This window comes from Lolium perenne, chromosome 4 (genome assembly GCF_019359855.2).
Source record: "Lolium perenne isolate Kyuss_39 chromosome 4, Kyuss_2.0, whole genome shotgun sequence".
Lineage (NCBI taxonomy): Eukaryota > Viridiplantae > Streptophyta > Magnoliopsida > Poales > Poaceae > Lolium > Lolium perenne.
The window spans coordinates 36,943,583-36,967,582 of NC_067247.2; the positions used below are offsets into that span (position 1 = coordinate 36,943,583).

The 24,000-nt window shown below is 43.1% G+C and overlaps 3 protein-coding genes and 1 long non-coding RNA gene across 4 annotated transcripts; 1 reads left to right on the plus strand and 3 right to left on the minus strand.

Moving 5' to 3' along the window:
* Positions 1 to 601: 601 nt before the first annotated feature.
* LOC127346687 (putative F-box/LRR-repeat protein 9) lies at positions 602 to 1,386 on the minus strand. The gene is made up of 3 exons (XM_071828924.1): positions 1,222 to 1,386; positions 1,044 to 1,105; positions 602 to 929 (listed from the first exon to the last, which is right to left on the minus strand). The coding sequence occupies exons 1-3, from the start codon at positions 1,384 to 1,386 to the stop codon at positions 602 to 604; spliced, it is 555 nt and encodes a 184-aa protein (XP_071685025.1).
* A 1,893-nt stretch (positions 1,387 to 3,279) lies between these two features.
* On the plus strand, positions 3,280 to 5,533 carry LOC127292183 (uncharacterized). Its single transcript, XR_007845009.2, has 3 exons — positions 3,280 to 3,967; positions 4,454 to 5,090; positions 5,254 to 5,533. It is a non-coding gene; the product is annotated as an uncharacterized lncRNA (long non-coding RNA).
* A 13,996-nt stretch (positions 5,534 to 19,529) lies between these two features.
* Positions 19,530 to 20,252, minus strand: LOC127346688 (putative F-box/LRR-repeat protein 23). Its single transcript, XM_051372964.2, has one exon. The coding sequence runs from the start codon at positions 20,250 to 20,252 to the stop codon at positions 19,530 to 19,532; it is 723 nt and encodes a 240-aa protein (XP_051228924.1).
* A 1,204-nt stretch (positions 20,253 to 21,456) lies between these two features.
* Positions 21,457 to 22,617, minus strand: LOC127346689 (F-box protein SKIP19-like). Its single transcript, XM_051372965.1, has 2 exons — positions 22,268 to 22,617; positions 21,457 to 21,799 (listed from the first exon to the last, which is right to left on the minus strand). Exons 1-2 carry the CDS (start codon positions 22,615 to 22,617, stop codon positions 21,457 to 21,459), a joined length of 693 nt encoding a protein of 230 aa, XP_051228925.1.
* Positions 22,618 to 24,000: the final 1,383 nt, after the last annotated feature.

The following is a 24,000-nucleotide window of genomic DNA, read 5'->3' on the forward strand; positions in this document are numbered from 1 at the left end:
AGGAGTAAGGTACGGTAGAATGTGGTGGAGATTAGACCGTGTTAGTTGTTGTAGTTTTTGGTTGGGTGCTAGAAGGATCGTTCTTCCTGGAAAGGTAATCTTGCAATTAAGTCGGTAAGTAGGAAATATCCCCGGGCCATGATATTGCCCATTTGCCCGTTCAGGTCATGGTTGCCGGAGATATTATGATTGATGATATTATGCCATAATTAACTCCAAGATAGTCTGACTTGATCAGACAAAGTGGAGATAAGGAGAATAGATTAGAGGGTCCAGATGCTTTCAATGACAACCATCAATCTCGTTGAGTGTCAAACGATCAACTTCAATTTAATAGTAAAGATTAACAAGGTATATCAAAGGTACTAGTATTTGCATTGCGAAGGGGAGAAAGTGGAAGGCATAATTCAGACAATTAAGCGTCACATACATCTGCAGAACATTTTATAGATAAGACGCATCAATGCATCTACGGAGGTTCATCACAAACATAAGGGTTGCAAGCCAATATAACCATTACAAAATAATAACTTGCACGAGTCACACACTCACGCTTAATCTATCCTCGCATCACCAATAGAAACCATTCCAATTGTCCCCGTCATAACCTCTCATCACTAAACTTCGAGGGGAACAGCCGGTATTCGTCATCACACTCGAACGTCATGTACTCGATCCTGCTGGCGTGATTTTCTCGCAGGTGACGCACGTCGTAGCCGTAGATCTCGAAGCAATTGCGCACCCGAAGAACCTTCAGGTTCGGACAGCTCTTAAGGACGATGTACATTTCTCCCGAGGTGACTTCAACGTCGTCGAGTTCAAGGGAGCGGAGCTTCAGCATAGGTGTCTCTCTTATCGCACCAGTCAGTCGGTCGCCGCAGGTACAAAAGCGGCAGTCTACGATGCGAAGGGTAGTCAGTAAGGGCGACCTGCAGAAAAGAGGGCGATATTTTCATCGTCATGATCCACGAGTGAATACCGAAACAAATGCCATGATTAAATAATACAGTAGTAAAATTTAGATCGGAAAGCAAGTGATGTACCTTTCCACGATGTACTTTATTAGCTTATGGGTGAGAAACCGCTTCCCGGCGAACACTCGAAGCTGTCCATCAGAACGGTCGACAGCCGCTTTCGCCATTGCGCGCAGATCATGGTCGTCCTTGTAGATACATGGTGGTTCTCCATGTCCAGGACACGCCACACGTGTGTAAGGGGTACCATCGCCGCCTGGAGCCACGAGTGGCACACGAGGCCAGCGCCCATGAGGACGTCGACCGCGCCGACCCTGACGAAGACTGAAGAGAGCACGTCTAGGGGCAGCAGCGACCAGTCCCTTGTTTGCACTGGCAGCTTCTCGGGCACGGGCGACGGCGCAACGTCCATCGCTCGATCTTCTAAGACTGGGAAATTAAAAACAGTCAGAGCGTCGAACATGGCGAGCAAAAGTGAAACAGTTAAGAGAGGATACCTTCTCCGAAAGAGAGTGCCGTCGTCCGCCACAACGACTGTGCAAGAGAAGCTCGATCTATCTAAGAAGGAAAATGCTTATTATCCGTCGGAGGCCCACGAGTTTCTAGCCTCCGGGTGCCTGGCCGTCAGATGCAACCATCCCGTGGACTTGATTGCTGGGCCCTACCTCCTTTTTCCTCTTGTACGCATCGTTATCCTCCGACGAATCAAGAAGCAGAGCCTCCATGAACGCGCCTCCGCCGTCCATCCCCGATGAGCCCGCCCCCAGCTTGCTCCTTCGCCGGCCTCCCCATCCCCGTGCGCTCCTCCGCCGGCCTTCTCCTCTCCGTGCGCTCCTCCTCCGCCAGTCCACCGCGCCCCGCTCCCGAGCTGTTCGTCCACCAGCGTCCAGCGCGTCGCGCCCCGAGCCACTCCTCCACGGGCACGCCCCACCCCCGAGCTGCTCCTCCGCCCGCGCTTGCCGCCGCAGTGCCTCTCTCGCCGGAGCACCGCTGCCACGTCGTTATCCCGCAGCCATGTCGACCATCGGGGCCGCTACCGACCCACACTACGGCTCCGCCTCGAGCCCTTCAGTCTCCTGCTAGCCCACAGCTGCCGCGTCACTCGTCGGCTGCTCCCGGTCGTGCCTCCTCTTTCTCCCATGCACATGCATATGTGCTGCAAACGATGTCGGGCGGAGATGCAAATGTTGTGGGACGGAGCTGCAAAGGCTCGGGGGCGAAGCTGCATGTCTAGTCTGCGGAGTTACCGCCGCATGGCGCTTCCTCGATCCGTATATGCGGTTGCTACGTATGGTCAGCGAAAGTGCTACAAACGGTTGGTAGGGGTGCTTCAAATTGCCAGCGGTGCTACAAACTGTCAGCACGGTGCTGCAATCTATCAGCAGCATTGCTCCACAAGGTCAGAAATTGTGCTGCAAACCCTCAACGATAGCGCAAGAAGCGAATGATGGTGATGCTAGTAGGAGCTGGATGCCATCGGCGTTGCGCCAGCGAGTAGTTGATGATGCTACAATAGTATAAATCATTTGCTAAATGTTCTATAGTTTTGCTACTTTGGTATAAATTTTGTGCTACGATGTCTCCGGCGAGGTCTCTGGCAATGTCCCTGGCGACTAGAGGACGATGCTACTGTAGTATAACTTTTTTGTTACAAATGTTCTATTATTTTCCTACTTTAGTATAAAATTGTTGCTTCAATGTCTCCTACGAGGTCTCCAGCGAGATCGGTTTAGCATCAATAGCACAAATATTTTGCTACGAAATCTCCGGCGAGTCTCCGGCAAGGTCTTCGGTGAAGTGTGGTGCTCCGACAAGTCTTTTTATTTTATTTTCAGTTGAATCGTTTTTTGCTTCAATGAAGCAAAAGCGGAAGATTTTTTTTTCTGTGACGAGGCAAAGTCTAAACGATTCGCAACTCTCATTCTATTTTAGTCAAACCTTTTTTGCTTCAATGAAGCAAAAGCGGGAATTTTTTTGCTGCGACGAAGCAAAGTCTAGATTTTAGGTAAATGTAAACACGTGTCACGCATGCAAGCAGGAGGCTGAAAAATTTGGAGCCTCCGGAGGATTTCTAGCACTGTCCATCTAAGAATACCGCGTGGTCATTTAGCTGAAACCAATTTATATAGGCAAAGCAAGGGACGTGAACCGTCAGGCTTTGACTGCAGAAGACGGATGGCCTGCTCGGGAGGCGAGACGTGCGCTGGGCGATTCCACTGAGAGCAAATATAATAGAGGGGTGACTCAGCCGGCTATAAGAGTTGCCACGTCAGAAAAATCATACGTGGAAGAGAGAGAAACAGGGAGAGAGAGGGAAGCGGGCGCTTCATCTATCGCCCGGCGCTAGCGCTGGGTACGAGGAAATACGGCTCGCTTGTAGCCAGTTGCAAGCGCTAGGCCGCCGCTTCTTCTTTCCCTCTTGATCCTGTGCGTTCCGCACCAAATTGAGTACTTCCCGCGTCAAATCTCCTTCTTCCCACGCTAAATCAACCTCTCCCGCGCCAATCTCCACTACATCCCCTCAAATCGGACCTCCTGCACCAAAGTCTATCCCAGGACAGAAAAAATCGCCCCCAAATCGCCTCAAGAACCCTAGAAGCCAAGCCCGGCGGCGCCCGCTGCGAGATGGGTGGAAAGTCCAAGAGGACAACGGCGCCGGGGCCTCTGGAGTTCCCATGGTCGTCCGGTCAGCCCGTCTGGCCGCCAACGGCTGCGTCTGTCCCGCCGCCGATGGCTGCGTCCGTTCCACCGCCAACGGCTCAACCTGTTCCGGCCATCCCTTCCATGTTTGCGCCCGGCGTCTGGTTACAACCACGCCCGCAGCAGTCCATGGCGACCTCCTCCGCACCGTGTTGGGTCGCCGGAGTACATCAACCAGGTATGGCCGGTTCGTCAGCTCAAGGCCCTTGGTGGAGACCGCCCGCTGAAAGTGGATGCTCAATACAACCTACACTTCCAGGCGAGAATCTTGAGGAGCACGATCCGCAAGCATGGTATGTGCAGTTGGCCTCCATCTTGATTGGTTAATTTGTTCTAGCTTACTGAAACTCATGGAAATCCCTACAGACCTGACACAAATTGTTCAGTTCTAGTTGCATGTACAGTATGGAAATCCCTACAGACCTGACACAAAATGTATCCGTATGATAACACTGTCCGTATCAGCTAGCTCCACACTAGATATATTTCTGGTTGGTGGAGATATACATGTACGTATCGGTAGATTAACTTTTGGATTTGGATGCATGCTAATTGCAATGGCTGGGTGAAGGTATGCTTGCCATTCGAGTGGTAATACTGTTAGTGCTGGTAACTACAATAGCACTGTTGTAACTTAAAATCTGTAGCACGTTGGTGCTCTTGGTAATCTTTATGGCTTCTTGTAAAAATTGCATATGGCGTAGTGTCTTACAAATCATATGCAGTGGCAAGTAAAATAAATGATATGATGTTAATGGAAATAAAAATTGCTTGAGCAGGGGATTGAATTCTCACCCACCTGGTGGTTTCCTCAGTTTCTTTACGAACACATCAAGCCACACACAAGGTATGGGGAATGGGACTTCATCGCAGCCGATCAATGTTGGCAATAACACCAATGCTGACGGTTGGCAATAACAAGGTATGGGGAATGGGAGTTTCTCAAAAAGCAACCAAAGTGGGACGCATATTTGGAACGCCTAGAAGATCTGGAGCCAGAAAAGAGAAAGTTTAGCGTTGATGATGAAGTGGGGCAGCATTTCACTCTAGATGATGCTCGAGATGAACGACCACCGGGTGGCAAGCAAGCTAAAGAGCAGCGGAAACGAAAAAGAAAGGATGAAAGTTGCATAATAGATCTTGAAGATGAGCTTAGCAAGTTCGTAGATGCTCAAAATGCAGCAAATGAGGGACGCAAAGAGATGTTAGAGACACAAAGGCGCGTGTCTAGTGAAAATCTTGAAGCTCGGAAGCTTGCATGCCTTGCAGCAAAAGATCACAAGGAGTCTGTCATGCTAGAGACATACCGATCGTTGATGATGCAAGACACAACTGGAATGCCTGAAGATGTGAGATCAGAGCACGTGTTGGCATTGAAGTGTTTTAGGGAGAGGTTATTTGGCAAAACTGACTAAGGTATTTCCTGCTGCCCACTCTCTTAGTTTAAAATGATCCAATTGAGCATATGTGGCATACGTTTTGATCTAACTGAGCATATGTATCTTGTCGTGAGATGGTAATCTACTCTACTTTCTTTCTCAATATTTACCCCTGTCTCTGTTTCCTTTTTTCCATACAGTGCTTGAAGGTTGTTGATGCAAATGGTTAGCTGCTCCTTTCTACCGAAGTTCCAACTGTGGCTTTGTGCCTTTATCATCATCAAGATCAAACTACTATCTTATTTGCTGGAGACCATATTTAGTATTTTGTTAGGCTAACGCTTTCTTCTAAAGAGTCATGTAATGTTGAATTGTTGATGTCAAGGTGCGGTGTGCCATTAGTTTCTTGCTCATTGTCATCAAGATCAAAATTAATTTCTAATCAGTATGGTGCTATGTAGCATTTGTTTGGTGCTTGCTTATTAATCAGTTTTCCTTGGTAGATCTGGATGTCATGTATGGTATGTATGCATATTGCTTGAATGGCTACAGATATATTATCTACAGCGGATCTCAACATACACATGCAGTCATTAAATGCTTAAAGCACCTAAGAGCCAGCCTTATAGCTATCCCATTGTATGATCTGGCTTTATGATGGGCTATAGGTGATGTGGCCAGGCTATAGAGCCAGCAACGGGTGGTACTATTGTTCTTGCTCTGAACGGCCATGCGCCCTCTCGTGTTCTGGACAAATCACGTCCAAACATAGGGAACTATCAGCAACCTAGGGACTTGAGGAAGTAATTATAACATTAGGTGCAGTCTGCACGTTTATATCATATTTAATCCAATTGGATTCGAAGAATGTTATAGGATTAGAAAAGAAGATCAATTGTATCAAGCGGTTTGAGGGTATATGCAAGTTTTCTTCAAATTAGAGTATAGTAATCCATAAAAATATTCCGAAAAATCTAATCATGTGAACAAAATAACTCACGCAAGAGGAACTACTAAAGAATCATAACCTCCAAAATCCCTTAGAAATTTCTTTGAAACAAAGAAACCCTCACATGGAAAAAAATCTCTTTGTTGCATTATGATTTATGTCAGCAGTTGGTTGACAGGTGCATTCCAGTATCGTGGCATGTATTTTTTGGTGTGGTGTTGGAGTGTCGTGCTCGACTGTTTGTTAGTGTTGCCTTGTGTTCTCTGTTAGGTTTTGGTTGTGGACGGGTGTGGACGTGGTGTTTGTGTGAGCTTGTTCATGTAGGTTTTCGCCCGGTTTTCTCCTAAAAACTGGGCACCTTCTTCTTAATTAATGAATGAGGCAGAGCTTTTGCCTCCGTTTCATTATGATTTATGTCCATGTACATTCAGCATAAGCGGCAGAATGGTCATAGATAAACTAGTGAGCACTGAATTAATCAGAAATAAACGATTACTAGATGATAAAAGTTTTCATACCTAGCTACCCAACTTCCGCTTGCAAACGGCCTTTTACTGATTTCCACTCTTCATTTTTTAACTTTAAAAAATGGATTGAGATTCTTAAATACTTAAAGGTAATTACCCTGACTTGCAACGGAAGAGTTTGCTACATTGTTCACCAACCTCTTTAGCTTGTCCTAAAAAAAATCCCACTCTTATAGAAATTTATTTTATGCTAGGAAGTTGTTCGAACATGCATAGAAAAGGAAGAAAACCGTCTACCTGACCATCCAAATTTGCTCTAGTATTAACTAAGATAACCAACATATCAGATACTACATTGAAAAGTATATGTAAAAGGGGATCGTCTTGTCTCAACCCTTTTTGAGTGAAAATAATTACTTATGCCATCATTAGCTCTAATACCTACACTTTCTCAACCGATGTATTCGTTTACCCAATGGGACCTTTTAGGATCAGAACCCTTCATACAAAAAGCTTGCTGCAAGAAAGACCAATTAACTTTATCGTAGGCTATCTCAAAATCTATTTTAAGAATAACATATTCATGTTTTTCTATGAAATTCATGAATGGTCTCGCGAAGGAAAATTACCCCCTCTAGGATGTGCAGCCTAGGTAACAAAGGCTTTTGAGTGGGGGCACAAAACTTTTTGCAACCACTGTACCACGAATGGTATAGACCTTAGTGACTAATTTAAATTTTACATTAAGTAAACATATTTCTCGATACTATTGAATTTGGATTCCATTCTTCTTTATCTAGAGAATAGCTGTCCCAGAGTTTAGGTAAAGCAAGGGTAATCCCCCTTTAGAAATGCCCTGAACATAGCAATCAGATCATCTTTAAAACACCACAAAACTTTTGTTAGAACTTAGCAGGAACCGATATGGTAATGGAGCTTTGTTTTTCTCCATTCGTGATACGTCTCCAACGTATCTATAATTTCTGATGTTCCATGCTAGTTTTATGACAATACCTACATGTTTTGCTCACACTTTATAATGATTTTATGCATTTTCCAGAACTAACCTATTAACAAGATGCCGAGGTGCCAGTTCCTGTTTTCTGCTGTTTTTGGTTCTAGAAAGGCTGTTCGGGCAATATTCTCGGAATTCGACGAAACAAAAGCCAAACATCTTATTTCACCGAGACGGACCAGAACACCGAAGGGGAGCCGGAGAGGAGGCCCAGGGCCCCCACACCACACTGGGGCGCGGCCTAGGAGGGGGGCGCGCCGCCCTATGGGGTGGGCCCCCCAGGCACCCCCTTGCGCCGCCTCTTCGCCTATATAATCTCTCGTGACGTGAAAACCCTACAACAATTGACGAAACTCCAGAAAGACTCCAGGGACGCCGCCGCCATCGCGAAACTCCGTTTCGGGGGACAAAAGTCTCTGTTCCGGCACGCCACCGGGACGGGGAATTGCCTCCGGAGTCATCTCCATCGACATCACCGATCTTCATCGTCGTTGCTGTCTCCCATGATGAGGAGGGAGTAGTTCTCCCCCGAGGCTGAGGGCTCTACCGGTAGCTATGTGGTTCATCTCTCTCTCCCATGGTGTGATCTTTATGTGATCATGAGCTTTGTATCACTATTAATCTATGTGCTACTCTAGTGATGTTATTAAAGTGTCTATCCCTCCTCCATGATGTAATGTTGACAGTGTGTGCATCATGTAGTACTTGGCGTAGGTTATGATTGTAATCTCTTGTAGATTATGAAGTTAACTATTACTATGATAGTATTGATGCGATCTATTCCCCCTTTCATAGCTATTGTTGACAGTGTGTATGCTATGTTAGTACTCAGTCTAAATTGCAACGGTCTATTATGCACTCTAGAGGTTACTTTAATATGAACTCCGGACGTTGTGGAGCTTGTTTACTCCGGCTTGAGGTGTGCTTTTGTAGCCCTACACAATGAATGGTGTTTGTTATCCAACAAGAGAGTGTAGAAAATAGCATTTATTTATTCAGTTATGTGATCAATGTTGAGAGTGTCCACTAGTGAAAGTATGATCCCTAGGCCTTGTTTCTAAGCATTGAAACACCGTTTCCAACAAGTTCTGTTACATGTTTGCTTGCTGCCATCTTTATTTCAGATTGCAATTACTACTTACAATCATCCATTATACTTGTATTTCACTATCTCTTCGCCGAACTAGTGCACCTATACATCTGACAAGTGTATTACGTGTGTTGGGGACACAAGAGACTTCTTGTATCATAATTGCAGGGTTGCTTGAGAGGGATATCTTTGACCTCTACCTCCCTGAGTTCGATAAACCTTGGGTGATTCACTTAAGGGAAACTTGCTGCTGTTGTACAAACTTCTGCTCTTGGAGGCCCAACACTGTCTACAGGAATAGAAGCGTGCGTAGACATCAAGCTATTTTCTGGCGCCGTTGTCGGGAAGGTAAGGTAAAAAGGTATTCACATCCTCCGACTACTAAGCTATTTCCTAGCACTGTTGCCGGTGTGTGAGTGCTCGAAGGTATTTCCTTTAGATTCTGCAATTATATCTTTTTGTTTCTTGTTTTTATTTTCACTAGTTAGGCTTAATGGAAAACAACAAAAATATTAGAGATCTTTATAGTATTTATCTTGAGTTAGGACATGAGGTGTTTGAAGAGAAAATTAAAAACCTATGGAACTTTATATGCATGCTAATGGCAATGTTATTAGTATGAATGCTTTGAACACCATTGTTGCTAATGCTATGGAAAATTCTAAGCTTGGGGAAGCTGGTTTTGAGGAGCATGATATTTTTAGTCCCCCAAGCATGGAGGAGAAAATTTACTTTGATGATACTTTACCTCCTATATATGATGATTACAATGATGACTATCATATTTTCGGTCCACCTACTATTGAGGAGAAAATTAATTATGATTACAATATGCCTCCTATATATGATGATTATGGTGATGAGAATAATAATGATAGCTATCTTATTGAATTTGCTCCCACTACAATTAATAGTAATGACTATGCTTATGTGGAGAGTAATAATTTTATGCATGTAGCTCATGATAAGAATGTTTCATGTGATAGTTATATTGTGGATTTCATCAATGATGCTACTGAAAGTTATTATGAGAGAGGGAAACATGGTTATAATCATCTTAATAATATTAAGTTTCCCCTCTTTATGTTGAAAACCTTGAAGTTGCGCTTGTGTTGCCTTTCTATGCTTGTTGCTTTGTGCTTTTAGTACTTGTTCCCTTACAAGTTTCCTTTTCATAGGAAGTGGGTTAGACTTAAAAGTGTTCTCATTTGCTTTTGATGCTCTCTTTTACTTCAACTCTTATTTCTTGCGTGAGCATCATTAAAATCACTGAGCCCATCTTAATGGCTATAAAGAAAGCACTTCTTGGGAGATAACCCATGTTTTATTTTGCTACTGTTTTGTTGTGTCTTGGAAGTTGTTACTACTGTAGCAACGTCTCCTTATCTTTATTTTATTGCATTGTTGTGCCAAGTAAAGTCTCTAATAGAAAGTTGATACTAGATTTGGATTTCTGCGCAGAAATAGATTTTTAGCTGTCACGAATTTGAGTAGATCTCTCTGTAGGAGAACCTAAAAATTCTGCACAAATTCATGTGTGTTCCTCAGATATGTACGCAACTTTCATTAGTTTTGAGTTTTCTGATCTGAGCAAGTTAAGTGCTTCGAAAAAATTCATCTTTACGGACTGTTCTGTTTTGACAGATTATGCCTTTTATTTCGCATTGCCTCTTTTACTGTGTTGAGTGGATTTCTTTGTTCCATTAACTTTCAGTAGCTTTGGGTAATGTCCAGAAGTGTTAATAATGATTGTGTCCTTGCTAAACATGTGAATTTTTGATTATGCACTAACCCTCTAATGAAGTTTATGAGAAGTTTGGTGTGGCGGAAGTTTTCAAGGGTCAAGAGAGAATGATGATATAATATGATCAAGAAGAGTGAAAAATCTAAGCTTGGGGATGCCCCCGTGGTTCATCCCTGCGTATTTCAAGAAGACTCAAGCGTCTAAACTTGGGGATGCCCAAGGCATCCCCTTCTTCATCAACAACTTATCAGGTCACCTCTAGTGAAACTATATTTTTATTCCGTCACATCTTATGTGCTTTACTTGGAGCGTCTGTGTGCTTTTATTTTCGTTTTGTTATCTTAGTTCTCTGCATAAATTGGATCATACCTTGTGTGGGAGAGAGGCACGCTCCGCTTTTTCATATGAACACTAGTGTTCTTCGCTTTTACTTTTAATGTTCAATGGCAAAAGTATAAAGCCGTTGCATTTATTGCTATTTGGTTGGGAACAGAAAATGCTTCATGTGGTAATTGGTATATGGTCTTGAATAATTCGATACTTGGCAATTGTTTTGCTCAAATAGATCATGTTTAAGCTCTTGCATCCTGTACTTTGCACCTATTAATGAAAAACTACCATAGAGCTTGTTGAAATTTGGTTTGCATAATTGGTCTCTCTAAAGTCTAGATATTTTCTGGTGAAATGTTTGAACAACAAGGGAGACAGTGTAGAGTCTTATAATGCTTGCAATATGTTCTTATGTAAGTTTTGTTGTACCGGTTCATACTTGTGTTTGCTTCAAACAACCTTGCTAGCCAAAGCCTTGTACTGAGAGGGAATTCTTCTCGTGCATCCAAAACCTTGAGCCAAAACCTATGCCATTTGTGTCCACCATACCTACCTACTATGTGGTATTTCTCTGCCATTCCAAAGTAAATTGCTTGAGTGCTACCTTTGAAATTTCATTCCTTGTCTTTGCAATATATAGCTCATGGGAAAATAGCCTTAAAAACTATTGTGGTAAAGAATATGTAGCTTATGTATCTTATTTCTTATAAGTTGCTTGTTGAGCGGTAACCATGTTTCTGGGGACGCCATCAACTATTACACTTTTGTTGAATATCATGTGAGTTGCTATGCATGTTCGTCTTGTCTGAAGTAAGGGTGATTTATCATGATCAAATGGTTTGAGTATGCATATTGTTAGAGAAGAACATTGGGCCGCTAACCGAAGCCATGTATCATGGTGGAAGTTTAAGTTTGGACATTAATCCTCAATCTCTTATGAGAATATTATCTGTTGCTGAATGCTTATGCATTAAAGAGGAGTCCATTATCTGTTTTCTATGTTGTCCCGGTATGGATGTCCTTAGTTGAGATCTATCAAAAACGAGAAATCAAATGTGATCTATCTCCTTGGACCTTTGTACAGGCGGCATAGAGGTACCCCTTTGTGACACTTGGTTGAAACATATGTAATGCAATGATAATCCATGGAAATCCAAGCTAATTAGGACAAGGTGCGAGCACTATTGGTATTCTATGCATGAGGCTTGCAACTTATAGGATGTCTTATGCATAACACATATGAATTATTACTACCGTTGACAAAATTGTTTCTATGTTTTCAAAATAAAAGCTCTAGCACAAAAATAGTAATCCATGCTTCCCTCTGCGAAGGGTCTTTCTTTTACTTTATGTTGAGTCAGTTTACCTACTTCCTTCTATCTTAGAAGCAAACACTTGTGTCAACTGTGTGCATTGATTCCTACATACTTGCTTATTTGCACTCATCATATTACTTTGTGTTGACAATTATCCATGAGATATACATGTTGAAGTTGAAAGCAACTGCTGAAACTTATATCTTCCTTTGTGTTGCTTCAAAACTTTCTACTAAGAATTTATTGCTTTATGAGTTAACTCATATGCAAGTCTTATTGATGCTTGTCTTGAAAGTACTATTCATGAAAAGTCTTTGCTATATGATTCAGTTGTTTAGTCATTGTCTTTACCATTGCTTCGAATCACTTCATTCATCTCATATGCTTTACAATAGTATTGATCAAGATTATGATAGTAGCATGTCACTTCAGAAATTATCCTTGTTATCGTTTACCTACTTGAGGGCGAGTAGGAACTAAGCTTGGGGATGCTTGATACGTCTCCAACGTATCTATAATTTCTGATGTTCCATGCTAGTTTTATGACAATACCTACATGTTTTGCTCACACTTTATAATGATTTTATGCATTTTCCGGAACTAACCTATTAACAAGATGCTGAGGTGCCAGTTAATGTTTTCTGCTGTTTTTGGTTCCAGAAAGGCTGTTCGGGCAATATTCTCGGAATTCGACGAAACAAAAGCCAAATATCTTATTTCGCCGAGATGGACCAGAACACCGAAGGGGAGCCGGAGAGCAGGCCCAGGGCCCCCACACCACACTGGGGCGCGGCCTAGGAGGGGGGCGCGCCGCCCTATGGGGTGGGCCCCCAGGCACCCCCTTGTGCCGCCTCTTCGCCTATATAATCTCTCGTGACGTGAAAACCCTACAACAATTGACGAAACTCCAGAAAGACTCCAGGGACGCCGCCGCCATCGCGAAACTCCATTTCGGGGGGACAGAAGTCTCTGTTCCGGCACGCCGCCGGGATGGGGAATTGCCTCCGGAGTCATCTCCATCGACATCACCGCCATCTTCATCGCCGTTGCTGTCTCCCATGATGAGAAGGGAGTAGTTCTCCCCCGAGGCTGAGGGCTCTACCGGTAGCTATGTGGTTCATCTCTCTCTCCCATGGTGTGATCTTTATGTGATCATGAGCTACGTATCACTATTAATCTATGTGCCACTCTAGTGATATTATTAAAGTAGTCTATTCCTCCTCCATGATGTAATGTTGACAATGTGTGCATCATGTAGTACTTGGCGTAGGTTATGATTGTAATCTCTTGTAGATTATGAAGTTAACTATTACTATGATAGTATTGCTGCGATCTATTCCCCCTTTCATAGCTATTGTTGACAGTGTGTATGCTATGTTAGTACTCGGTCTAAATTGCAACGGTCTATTATGCACTCTAGAGGTTACTTTAATATGAACTCCGGACGTTGTGGAGCTTGTTTACTCCGGCTTGAGGTGTGCTTTTGTAGCCCTACACAATGAATGGCGTTTGTTATCCAACAAGAGAGTGTAGAAAATAGCATTTATTTATTCAATTATGTGATCAATGTTGAGAGTGTCCACTAGTGAAAGTATGATCCCTAGGCCTTGTTTCTAAGCATTGAAATACCGTTTCCAACAAGTTCTGTTACATATTTGCTTGCTGCCATCTTTATTTCAGATTGCAATTACTACTTACAATCATCCATTATACTTGTATTTCACTATCTCTTCGCTGAACTAGTGCACCTATACATCTGACAAGTGTATTAGGTGTGTTGGGGACACAAGAGACTTCTTGTATCATAATTGCAGGGTTGCTTGAGAGGGATATCTTTGACCTCTACCTCCCTGAGTTCGATAAAGCTTGGGTGATTCACTTAAGGGAAACTTGCTGCTGTTCTACAAACCTCTGCTCTTGGAGGCCCAACACTGTCTACAGGAATAGAAGCGTGCGTAGACATCAATTCGCATAATAGATTTATACACGTCCTTTTATATGAAGTCAGTTGTCATTATATGGTTTTCTTCCACCGAAAGTTGTTGGATGTTCAATGTCTTGGATTCTAACAATGGAAACTATTGCGAGTTGGTGATCCAAATAGTTTCTTATAATATTATGGTATTTAAATTATCATCACCCATTATCGTACCTTCATCTTGTTTTAGTTGGAAGATCATTTTCTTTATCCTATGTTTACCATTACCAATAAGGTGAAAGTATTGACTGCTTCTGCCCCTTCTTGCACATGTTTGACCTTCTCTCTTTGACCCCACTTGGATTTCTCATCGTGTCAAAAACTAGCATGCTCTCATGTGCTGAGAGGTGTTCTTAACCATTATTCCTTTTTTGTGTTTCGTTGCCAAAGGGGGAGAATAAACTATAGTTATATTAGGGTAACAGGTTGTTTGCCGGGCTTTCCTAGGTTCATTGTTTGCACAAGCCTCGCATTTCGTTTGGGTTTCTGACTTGTGCTTCTATTTTCTATCCTTATTCAAAGCATTTTTTCTTCTTAATTTGTGTGATGGAAAAGTATATGTGATGTCTATGTGACCTTGGATATCTATTTTTGCTATGACTATGCTTTGTTTTTTTATGTTTCAATATCCATGCATTTTATCTTGTGTATGTCATGTATGTTTCTTATAGATATTGGGGAAGCTTCCCATATCCTATATTGCCGCAGTTCGCATTCAAAAGATATTCAACCAAGTGCATAGATTATGGGGAGCTTGTCTAAAATCTTTTATGAAAAAATCTATATAAATTGAAGAGGCGCTCTTTCTCTTTTTTTATACACCTTACTGACATTTTTCACCAAGCCCCTAAGAAAGCTTCTAATATGTTGAATCTTGTTTTTACATATTTCCATATGGCAGCTACCATGACTTCTAAAAACCCATATTGACGCAACCAAGATAATTCAAAAGAGAATCTACCCTTGTTCTCGCCATGAGCTTGTTCACCTTGGTCGAGAAGAAGGGGGTTATGGCTAGACCATGTCCGTGTTAGATCTTCCACACTTACTAGTGTAAATGTTCATTCCATTCTATGCTTCCTAGAATTATGTCTAGTTTTTCGTAGGTGGGAGTTTGTCTCCAATTAGGACAAGTAAACTGTATACCTAAGAGTGCTATCCCTCATGTACAGACTTTCAATTGACATAAAAAATGAAGTGCCATCTTGCATGACAATTATTGTTAATATTGTCAGTGTATTTTCCCCCTATGATTGTTTTTCGTAATTGATAATAATTTGTATGGACTAATGTTTTATTTAAGTTGTTTTTGAAGGAATATTTCATAGGTTTTGCTTGAAAACCATATGTTGGATTCAAGTGTTGATGCCACAAAAGATAAATATACTCCCTGACTTTGGCATCAAGATAGTGGTTGTCAAGAGAGAAGTATTTAAGCTTTGGCTGTAAGTCGGTGTCACAAGCCTCATGAGTTGAGATATTGGTGACCAAGACTTAGCGCATGCGATCAATTGAGGTATTCCGGCTTGAATGAAGCATGAGTGTTCTCATGAAGATCAAGCGGGATGCGGTCATATTCTCTCGCCCTCTTATGGTGTCGGTGTCGGGTGTCGGGTCATGATGTGAAAAGGGAAAGGAAGAGGGTGACAAGGGAACTCGAAGACGTATTTTGGAGGAGCGTAACAAGGTAGTCTTCCCTTTTAGCTTTTTCTTGAGTATATGACCCCACACTATTAAGAGGGGATCGGAGTCGTCACTTGGTTCATTGGCTCAAATCACTCATCTCCATTTTATCAACATTTTCCATACTTTTTCCACCACCAAATTCAACCTCTTGGTTCTTCCATTTCTCCAGTTTTCATTCTCACTTAATTTTTTTTCTTCTCTAAAATTCTCTCCCGGATCCGCCTCTAGTTCCGGACCTCCCTTGTGGAGGTAGGCAATACCAATCATTGTCAAGACCCAGAGAAATCTTAAGAAGGGACTAGAAGTTAGATATCCCACTCTCAAGGATTGTGAAAAATTCTAGTTTATAGTTGGACGGTATTATACCTTTAACCATTTCTTTGTTATTGATGATGACACTGTAGCTAGTTGTGGACTAATATTACCTACAAGTGTCATACATAGGCTTTAGTCCATATATGTGATGATGGAAGATGATTGGAGACCCCCCATTTGCTAAAGAATAGATGTGCCAGCCTTTTCCTTTTATTCCTCTCTTATTTACGTTTGAGTGAAATAGGAATAACCGCGCTACAAAGAGGAGATGTCTCGACAAGCTTGATGGGGATGTTTACCAAAGCCGAATACACATCCTACTACGGTATATCAGCATCAGACAAAGAAAAGAAAGTTTAGCACTTTGGAGAAAAAGCTTTTTGAAGAGTGTCTGCGAAATTGGTCCAAGATTGGTGCCACCGATTCTCATACCGACTTGTTCGATCGAGGTATGTACCATATTCGGTCATGACCGTTTTAGACCGTTGGGTCTGATACCAACTTTGGTGCACCGACCTGTTTGGTTGGCCACAAATCCAATCAACGCGGAACCTATTAACTAACTCAGGCACAAACGCAGTCAGGTCCCTTGACTTGCTACCGAATTGCACACATGAAACCCTCCTCACAACCGCTAGTTTCTTCCTTAAGCTATAAAAATCATTTCTTTGTCCTTGAGGAGGTTAGGTCAACCATTCATACTCATTACCTTGAAGCTCTCTCGACCTCACTTCATTGTTGAAACAAAGTAGCTTGCGCATCTCCCTTTCTACCAAATCAATTCCAAATCCCTTTGGTACAAAGCAACAAGAGGTCCCGATCTTCCCCATTGAGTTCATCGAGTTTGCTTGTTTCTCTTGTGTTTGTGGGAAACCATACGCGACTATGGTTGCCTAGAGGCTCACGGCTTGTGATTTTCCTCGTGAAAAGTTTGTGAGGGTTTGTAGACGCCTTAATGATCTAACACTACTGATTGAGCTATTACTTTGTGGGATATGATATCGGAGAACAAGGTAAGCCTTTGCGGTATTGGAAATCTTTTGAGGTTTCTCTCACCACTCCACCGGTGACATAGTCCCGCCCCACACCACTCCCAAGGGAGGCGCTGAGCAGCTCAGGTATGCACTCGGGCACTTACACTGCTTGGGCTTGACCGTCGGTATCCGCACAAGCAGAGGTGGCGCATAGCAGGATCAACACTAGATACAGCAGGACAATAGGCCAAAAAGGTGTGCTCTTTGCGCATCGACTAGGCCACTACTAAACAACAAATTGCTTCTAATTTTTGTATTCTACAATTCTAGTTTTGGAATTTGGACAGTGTCTACAACTGGAGATTTTTTTTAAATGTCAATAAATATCTTATATAAATTTTTATATGTTTAAGTTGTAACTCTGGAATTTATTAAGAAGCGAAAATGTGCAATTGAAACAATTTTTTTGGGACACATAGAGCAAAGAAGAATGTATCTTCTTCATCACCGAAGACGATGGTATTTTGTTGACATGCCTTGATTTTGCACCACCGGTCCAGTTCGATACTGAGAGTGAGACACAAACTGAAGATGCAACACCACACCCACCATCACCCCATTCGACATATCGAGGGTCACATGATGATCACTTCCCCCCAAGGATTCCTATTTCAAGTTAGCACTACAAGGAAAAGGCCTATAGCCGCACGGGTTACCACTGACACGCTAAATTTTAGGTATGCCGGTGCTATTTACCGCCAGTTCAACACTATATAGGGGCGCCGGTGATGCCGAAATTCCACCGGCGTACCAAAACTTTGGTGCACCGATGGTCGACGAGTTTCGGGCCAGGAAAAAATGGCAGCTCCTCTTGCCACCGATTACCACCGGCGCACCAATATGGTGGTGCGCGGGCGGTAAGAGGAGCTAAGATTTTTCCTCCACCCCCTCCCCCGGATCGCCTTTTCAGTTTTCAAAATAATAAAAGAAAATGATTAAAGTTCCAAAAAATAAAATCCTTCGAGATGCCCATGAGTTATGTCATCTAGTTTTAATGAAAGTTTAAAAACATGAATTTCGATATATTATGCAAAATCGCGTCATGTTTTGGTAAAACAGGATTTCTGGTTGTATACGACCTCCGGTGAAAAACTTTTTTATATCAAAATGTATCTACGCAAAAGGTAAGAGTTAGGTGCGCTGATGATAACTCATGTTACCACCGGCTTGTTCCCACCAGCGTACGCTGGTGCGCTGGCGATAGCGAAAAATGGTGCACCGGGATAAGGGTTTTCCCTAGTAGTGTAGTGAAGCTGACATAGTTGAAACATTTATGGGAATGCGGGAGCTTGGAGTTAATAAAACATAGTGATGTAATTTTCTATTTATGATATATTCCACCCTCTAAGATTCTTTTCATGTATTGAATAATTTGTATATTGAACTTTAATGTTCAATCAGTTAATATTTTATATCATTCATTTGGCCAACTTTAATCACAATTGGGGGAGAGCAATTTTTTGAGGTGTGGGTGTGCCCACCCTCCGATTTTTTTCATATGTCCCACCACCGGGTAATGCCAAGATGCTCCTAACGTTAGGTAGTACAACTCACTAACAGGGTCATACTTAAGATTGACTGCCTTGGGGTGAAAAAGAAAGTTAGACACAATACAAATAATTAACTAAGAGCTACATTGGGGAACTTTTTTTTGTTTTGAGAAAATGTCTCAATACATTTTCAAAGCACTATCACAAACATCGTAATAGGGAAGGCAATAAGAATGCACATGAGCTAGCTACTATAATTTCATTGACCATGTTGATAGTTTTAGGGATAGTGACCACCTTGGCTTTATTTTTTCAATACTGATAAATGATGGAAGTTTGTTAGAGAATCAAATAACCTCGTTAAATGGATTCCCCTCAAAAAAGAAGATAAGGGTCACACGCCCATGTAATGTGCCGATCATTAGGAAATCCAATATTATACGAAGTCAATAGTTTTATCGGAGCAAATTTTTACTGCCAATTTGACCAAAAGTATATCAGAAAAATGGCAGGCAAATATATGTTATTGAAAGCCTTTTTGAATCACCATCACAAACATCGTAATAGGGAAGGCAATAAGAATGCACATGTTCTGCTTGGGTTGTTCTAGTTCTCGCCAGTGTGCGCGGTTTCAGGACCGGTGTGGATGCCAGAGCGACCGCTTCACGGTTTTTTTTTTCTATTTTGAGTGTTGCCCCTTCTTGCTTGGATGGGAGCGTCGGCGGCTCGTGTCGTGCGCAGCCTCGGGACCGGTGTGTGGTTCTTTGGTTGTATGGTTTTTGCCAGTGTTGGTTTTTCTTGTCTGATTTCCCTTATAAACCAGACACGGTGTCATGTCTGCATCAGTTTTTGGCCAATTTTCCTTATAGATTGGCCAAATTTCCCTCTTCTTAATGAATAGGTAAAGCTCGTGCCGGTTGCTCCAAAAAGAAAATTCAAATCTGAATGCAACGGTATGATTTCTACAGCGCATAACGAAGTTTTTTTATCAAACAATTATCAAACTTACATCTCAAAATGCGCATGTTCCATCTAATGGAGGACAGAGAGGGTGGCGATCGATCACAGTGAACCAGGATCAGTCCTCTCATCTTCAAAATCAGGAACATGGTGCTCGAAGTCATAATCATCCCACTCGAAATCGGAACCGTAGCGGAAGCGGAATTCCTCGTCACACTCGAGCGTCATGGTCTTGATCCGGGCGAATTTCGATCGCAGGGCATGTTCCTCCTCGTCGTTGGCCACGAAGCAGTTCCACACGCGAAGAACCTCCAGTACAGGGCAGTTATCAAGGAAGTCAGTCAGCTCTTCCACGGTGATGTAAGCGTTGTCAAGTTCAAGGGAACGGAGCTCCATCAGAGGCGACTCTCTCATCGCCCTGGTAAGCGGTTTGCTGAACACATCGGAGCAGGATACAAGGCGAAGGGTAGTAAGGGACGGGGACCTTTCCACGATGTACTTTACGAGCTCATGGCTGACAAACCGCATCCCGGCGAACACTCGAAGCTGTCCATCGGAACGGTCGACGGCCGCCTTCGCCATCATGCACAGGACGGATTCATCCTTGCCGAGCAGGGCATCGTGGTTCTCCATGTCCACGACACGCCACACGTCAGGAAGCTTCGCCGCCTCGAGCCACGAACGGCAGACGAAGCCAGCGCCCATGACCGTGAGGACGTCGACGGCGCCGAGCATGACAAAGACCGAACAGAGCACGTCGAGGGGCAGAAGCGACCAGTCCCTCGCCGGCGGCTCCTCCTGCACCGGCGGTGTTGCAGCGTCCATCGACAGATCTCCTGCGATTCAGAGCGTCTGCTGAATTCAGAAATCACAACCAGGTGAAGAAAAGTGGAGTAAAACAGTTAAGAGTGCGGCTCGATGGTGCGCACATACCTTCTCCGGTAGAGCGTTCCGCTATTGGCGGCCAAGAAGGATTGGCTGAAGCTCGACCTGGAGTACATATGTGTATGCCTTGCATCAAGTGGAAACCAATTTATAAAGACGAATTCGAGCAGGGCCTTGAACCGTGGGACTTTGAAGACGGAAGGCCTGCTCGCGAGTCGGGGCAACGTCTTGGGAACCAGCAATAGACTGAACGGTCATGCGACCTCTCACGTTCTGGGCCAAATCGCGTGCCAACCTAGGGAACTAGTATCAGACCTCTAGGAACTTGAGTAACATTACGCTGTGCAGTCTGCACCTTCAGCAAAAAATAGAACTTCCTTCTCTTTCAACAAACATCCTGTTCAATCCTACTGGATTCGAAAAATGTAGGATTAGCGAAAGAGCTGAACTGAACCAAGAGGTTTGAAAGCATATGCAAGTTATCTGGAGCATACCTGGTCACGCTAGGATTTTTATAGAATCTTCAATTGGATGTCTGTTTTATTTGCAGATATTATAATAAATGGTTTTGAAGCGATGTTAAATTACTAAGACTTTTTAAGTTATCATATGACTATCCGACATGTGTGGAAGCATGAGACATTGGTAGGCACCCAAGCGGTGTGCTAGCTATGTAAAAGTGATACGGTTTGTATCAATATCAAGGGCTTGCGTCAAAAGCGTTCTTTACAACAACAAAAGTCACCAAACACAAAGCCAGCTATATTTGTTTTTTCACTCGCAATGCATATTAGATACCACCTTCTTACTCCCTCTCTCCCATATTAGTATGTTGCAACACCAAGATATAATTCACAAATAAACCCTAGTTAAGGTACAATGAACTATGGAGTAGTATTGCCAAGATACAACGGGGGAAAAGTGCAAAGCCATAACTCAAACAATTAAAAAACCACATATACATTTGGGAAGGTCTTTTTATGGAGAACATTACTCAATACATCTGCAAAGTTCCATCATAAATAAAGAAGATAGAGAGTGCAGCGTCATACAAGGTACCGATCATAATGATTACAAAATAACCTACCTATTCTAGCGATGCTTAATCTCCCTTGTCTTCAGAAATAATCATGGTAAGTCGACTTCATGCATAGCTCCAAGACCCATAGTCGTACCAGTCTTCACCAATGCACTCACCAACACAGTCGTATGTCAGGGTCTTGATACGGGCACACTTAGCTCGCAGGACCGGCTCGTCTTCCTCGTCCATCCCTAAGCAATCACGCACCGTAAGAACCTCTAGGACCGGACAATTCTCAAGGATGGCGATTAGTTCTTCCACGAGGAGGTCAATGTTGTCAAGTTCAAGGGACCGGAGCTTGCTCAGAGGTGACTTTGTTATAACACCGTCAAGTTGTGCATTGAAGACCTTCCAATTGTGTATCTTCCAGCAGTATACAAGCCGAAGGGTAGTCAGCGAGGGTGACCTACAAAAAAGTAGGACAATCTTTTGAGTGGAGTTATCGTGAAAACAATGACACAAGTTAACTAACTTTGGGAGGCCAAAGGCAGGTGACATTGAGTCACCGACATATGGGGCCGACCTATATAGTATTTAGTTAGCACTAGCACCATGTTAAAAAAGTTAGCACTAGCATACATGATTTCGAAACCATTTCAAGCAATAACGCCTGAGATTAAACAAAACTGAAACGTTTTGTGTAGCATACATGATCAACAAAAGGTTGTCACTAGCATACATGATCAACAGAAGGTTTGTGTTTTCATAGACCACAAAAACTGAAACGTTTTCTGAGTGAAACACAAGAACGCCTCAGATTAAACAATACATGTTCAGTACTAGGGATAGGATGGCTAAGATTAAACAATATCATAATACCCCTTCGAAGGTTTACACTATTGTAGAATTAAGCAATTGACAAAAGAAAACACACCTTTCCACCATATACTGCATGAGCTCGTCGGTGACAAACGACCTCCCGGCAAACTCCCGAAGCTGTCCATCGGAACGGTCGACGGCTGATTTCGCCATCGCACACAAGTCGGCATGTTCCTTCTCGTCGTACTTGAACATGATTCCGTGGTACCCCATGTCCACGACACGCCACACGTCTGGCACCTTGGCGGCTTGGAGCCAGGAGCGGCACACGAGGCCGGCGCCCCTGAGGACGTCTACTGCGCTGAGCCTGACAAAGACCGAGGCAAGCACGTCGAGGGGCAGGAGCGACCAGTCCCTGGCTGGCGGCTCCTCCAGCGCGGATGGCGGCGGCGCAGCAGCGTCCATCTACTGCGATTTGGAAACGAAAACGGCCCGACCGTCTGATAGTATGATCTGAGAAGTTGGTGGTCCTACTACGTTGGTGCGCCGCCTGGTCGCTCCCCTGGATTGGTATCGTCCAACGTATTTACCGCTCCTTCCGAAATCGTCAGAATCGAATCGATCCGATTACAATGTCGAATCGTTCTACTGCTCCTACTATATTGCTGATTTAACCCAGCAATATATAACGAGTCAGAGAAATCAATCTGGACAGGAGACTGGACGCAGAATCAGCATACTCCAGTTACAACATCGATCCAATTGGCGGAGTAGCTAGCTAGCACAAGCAGAAACAATCAGAAATCGATCCAATTACAGTATCCACTTTTTTTCTAAGAGCATCTTGCCACCCCTCTTCCCCGCCGCCGCGCGCTTAGCTGCGGAAAGAGTCCGGCGATCGAGATACGACATGCCGCCGATGAAAATTATCTCACGCTTGATCCCTCGCCTCTCTCCCTCAGGGCACCGCTTCGCCTCTACAGGTCGACCTCTCCACAATGCATCTGCTTCACCTCGCTGGAAGCCATCAGAGATTGCACAACAAGTTCCTCCCAGCTTCCCTACAGCCAGCCCACCGACCCGTCGTGTTTCCCGGTGAGTTCTCTTCTTCCCATATATTATACTAGTACTGTACTATAAGCTCGAGTGGGCATTTGGTGCATATGAGCACCAGTGCTCTTAGTTTTTTAAATATTAAAATAATCATGTATCTGCGTTTAAAAAAATTATCACATTTATTTCATGAATACATATATATGTTCCGAATACTCGTGAGAAGTTTCGGTAGAAGTTGCATTGTATTTTGAGCTACAGGAAAAAAACAAATTTGTGGCTACGTATATTTGTCAGAAATTTGTGTTTTTTGTATAGCCCAAAATATAATATATTTTTCTCCAAAATTTCTACCGTAGCTTTGAAATGTTTATATGTATGTAGGTATTTAATTACATTTTTTTAGAATTTAAATAATATAATTTTATAGCACTGGGAGGTGCTCATGTGCTAAAGACACTTTTCGTATAAGCTCATTATGTCTTTAGTTGTGTTATATGACCCTTGCTTGTGTATCTCAAACTGGGCCATCGACATGGCATATCGGTGATGGGCTAGGCCTGATTGAACTGCCAGGTGCTAGCGTTGCTATTTATACACATAGAGAGGCAACGAGAAGACCATCCAGTTAGATCACGAACAGAAGCACGGCTCTTCCCCTCTGTATTCCTCCATTCATCTACCTCTGATTCTCTGATCCCTATCCCCTTGCTGCTTGTATCCTCAAATTTCTACTTGAATCCTTGTGATTTGTTCTTGTTGAGTGACACTAAAAGTAGGTTCGTAACATTATGG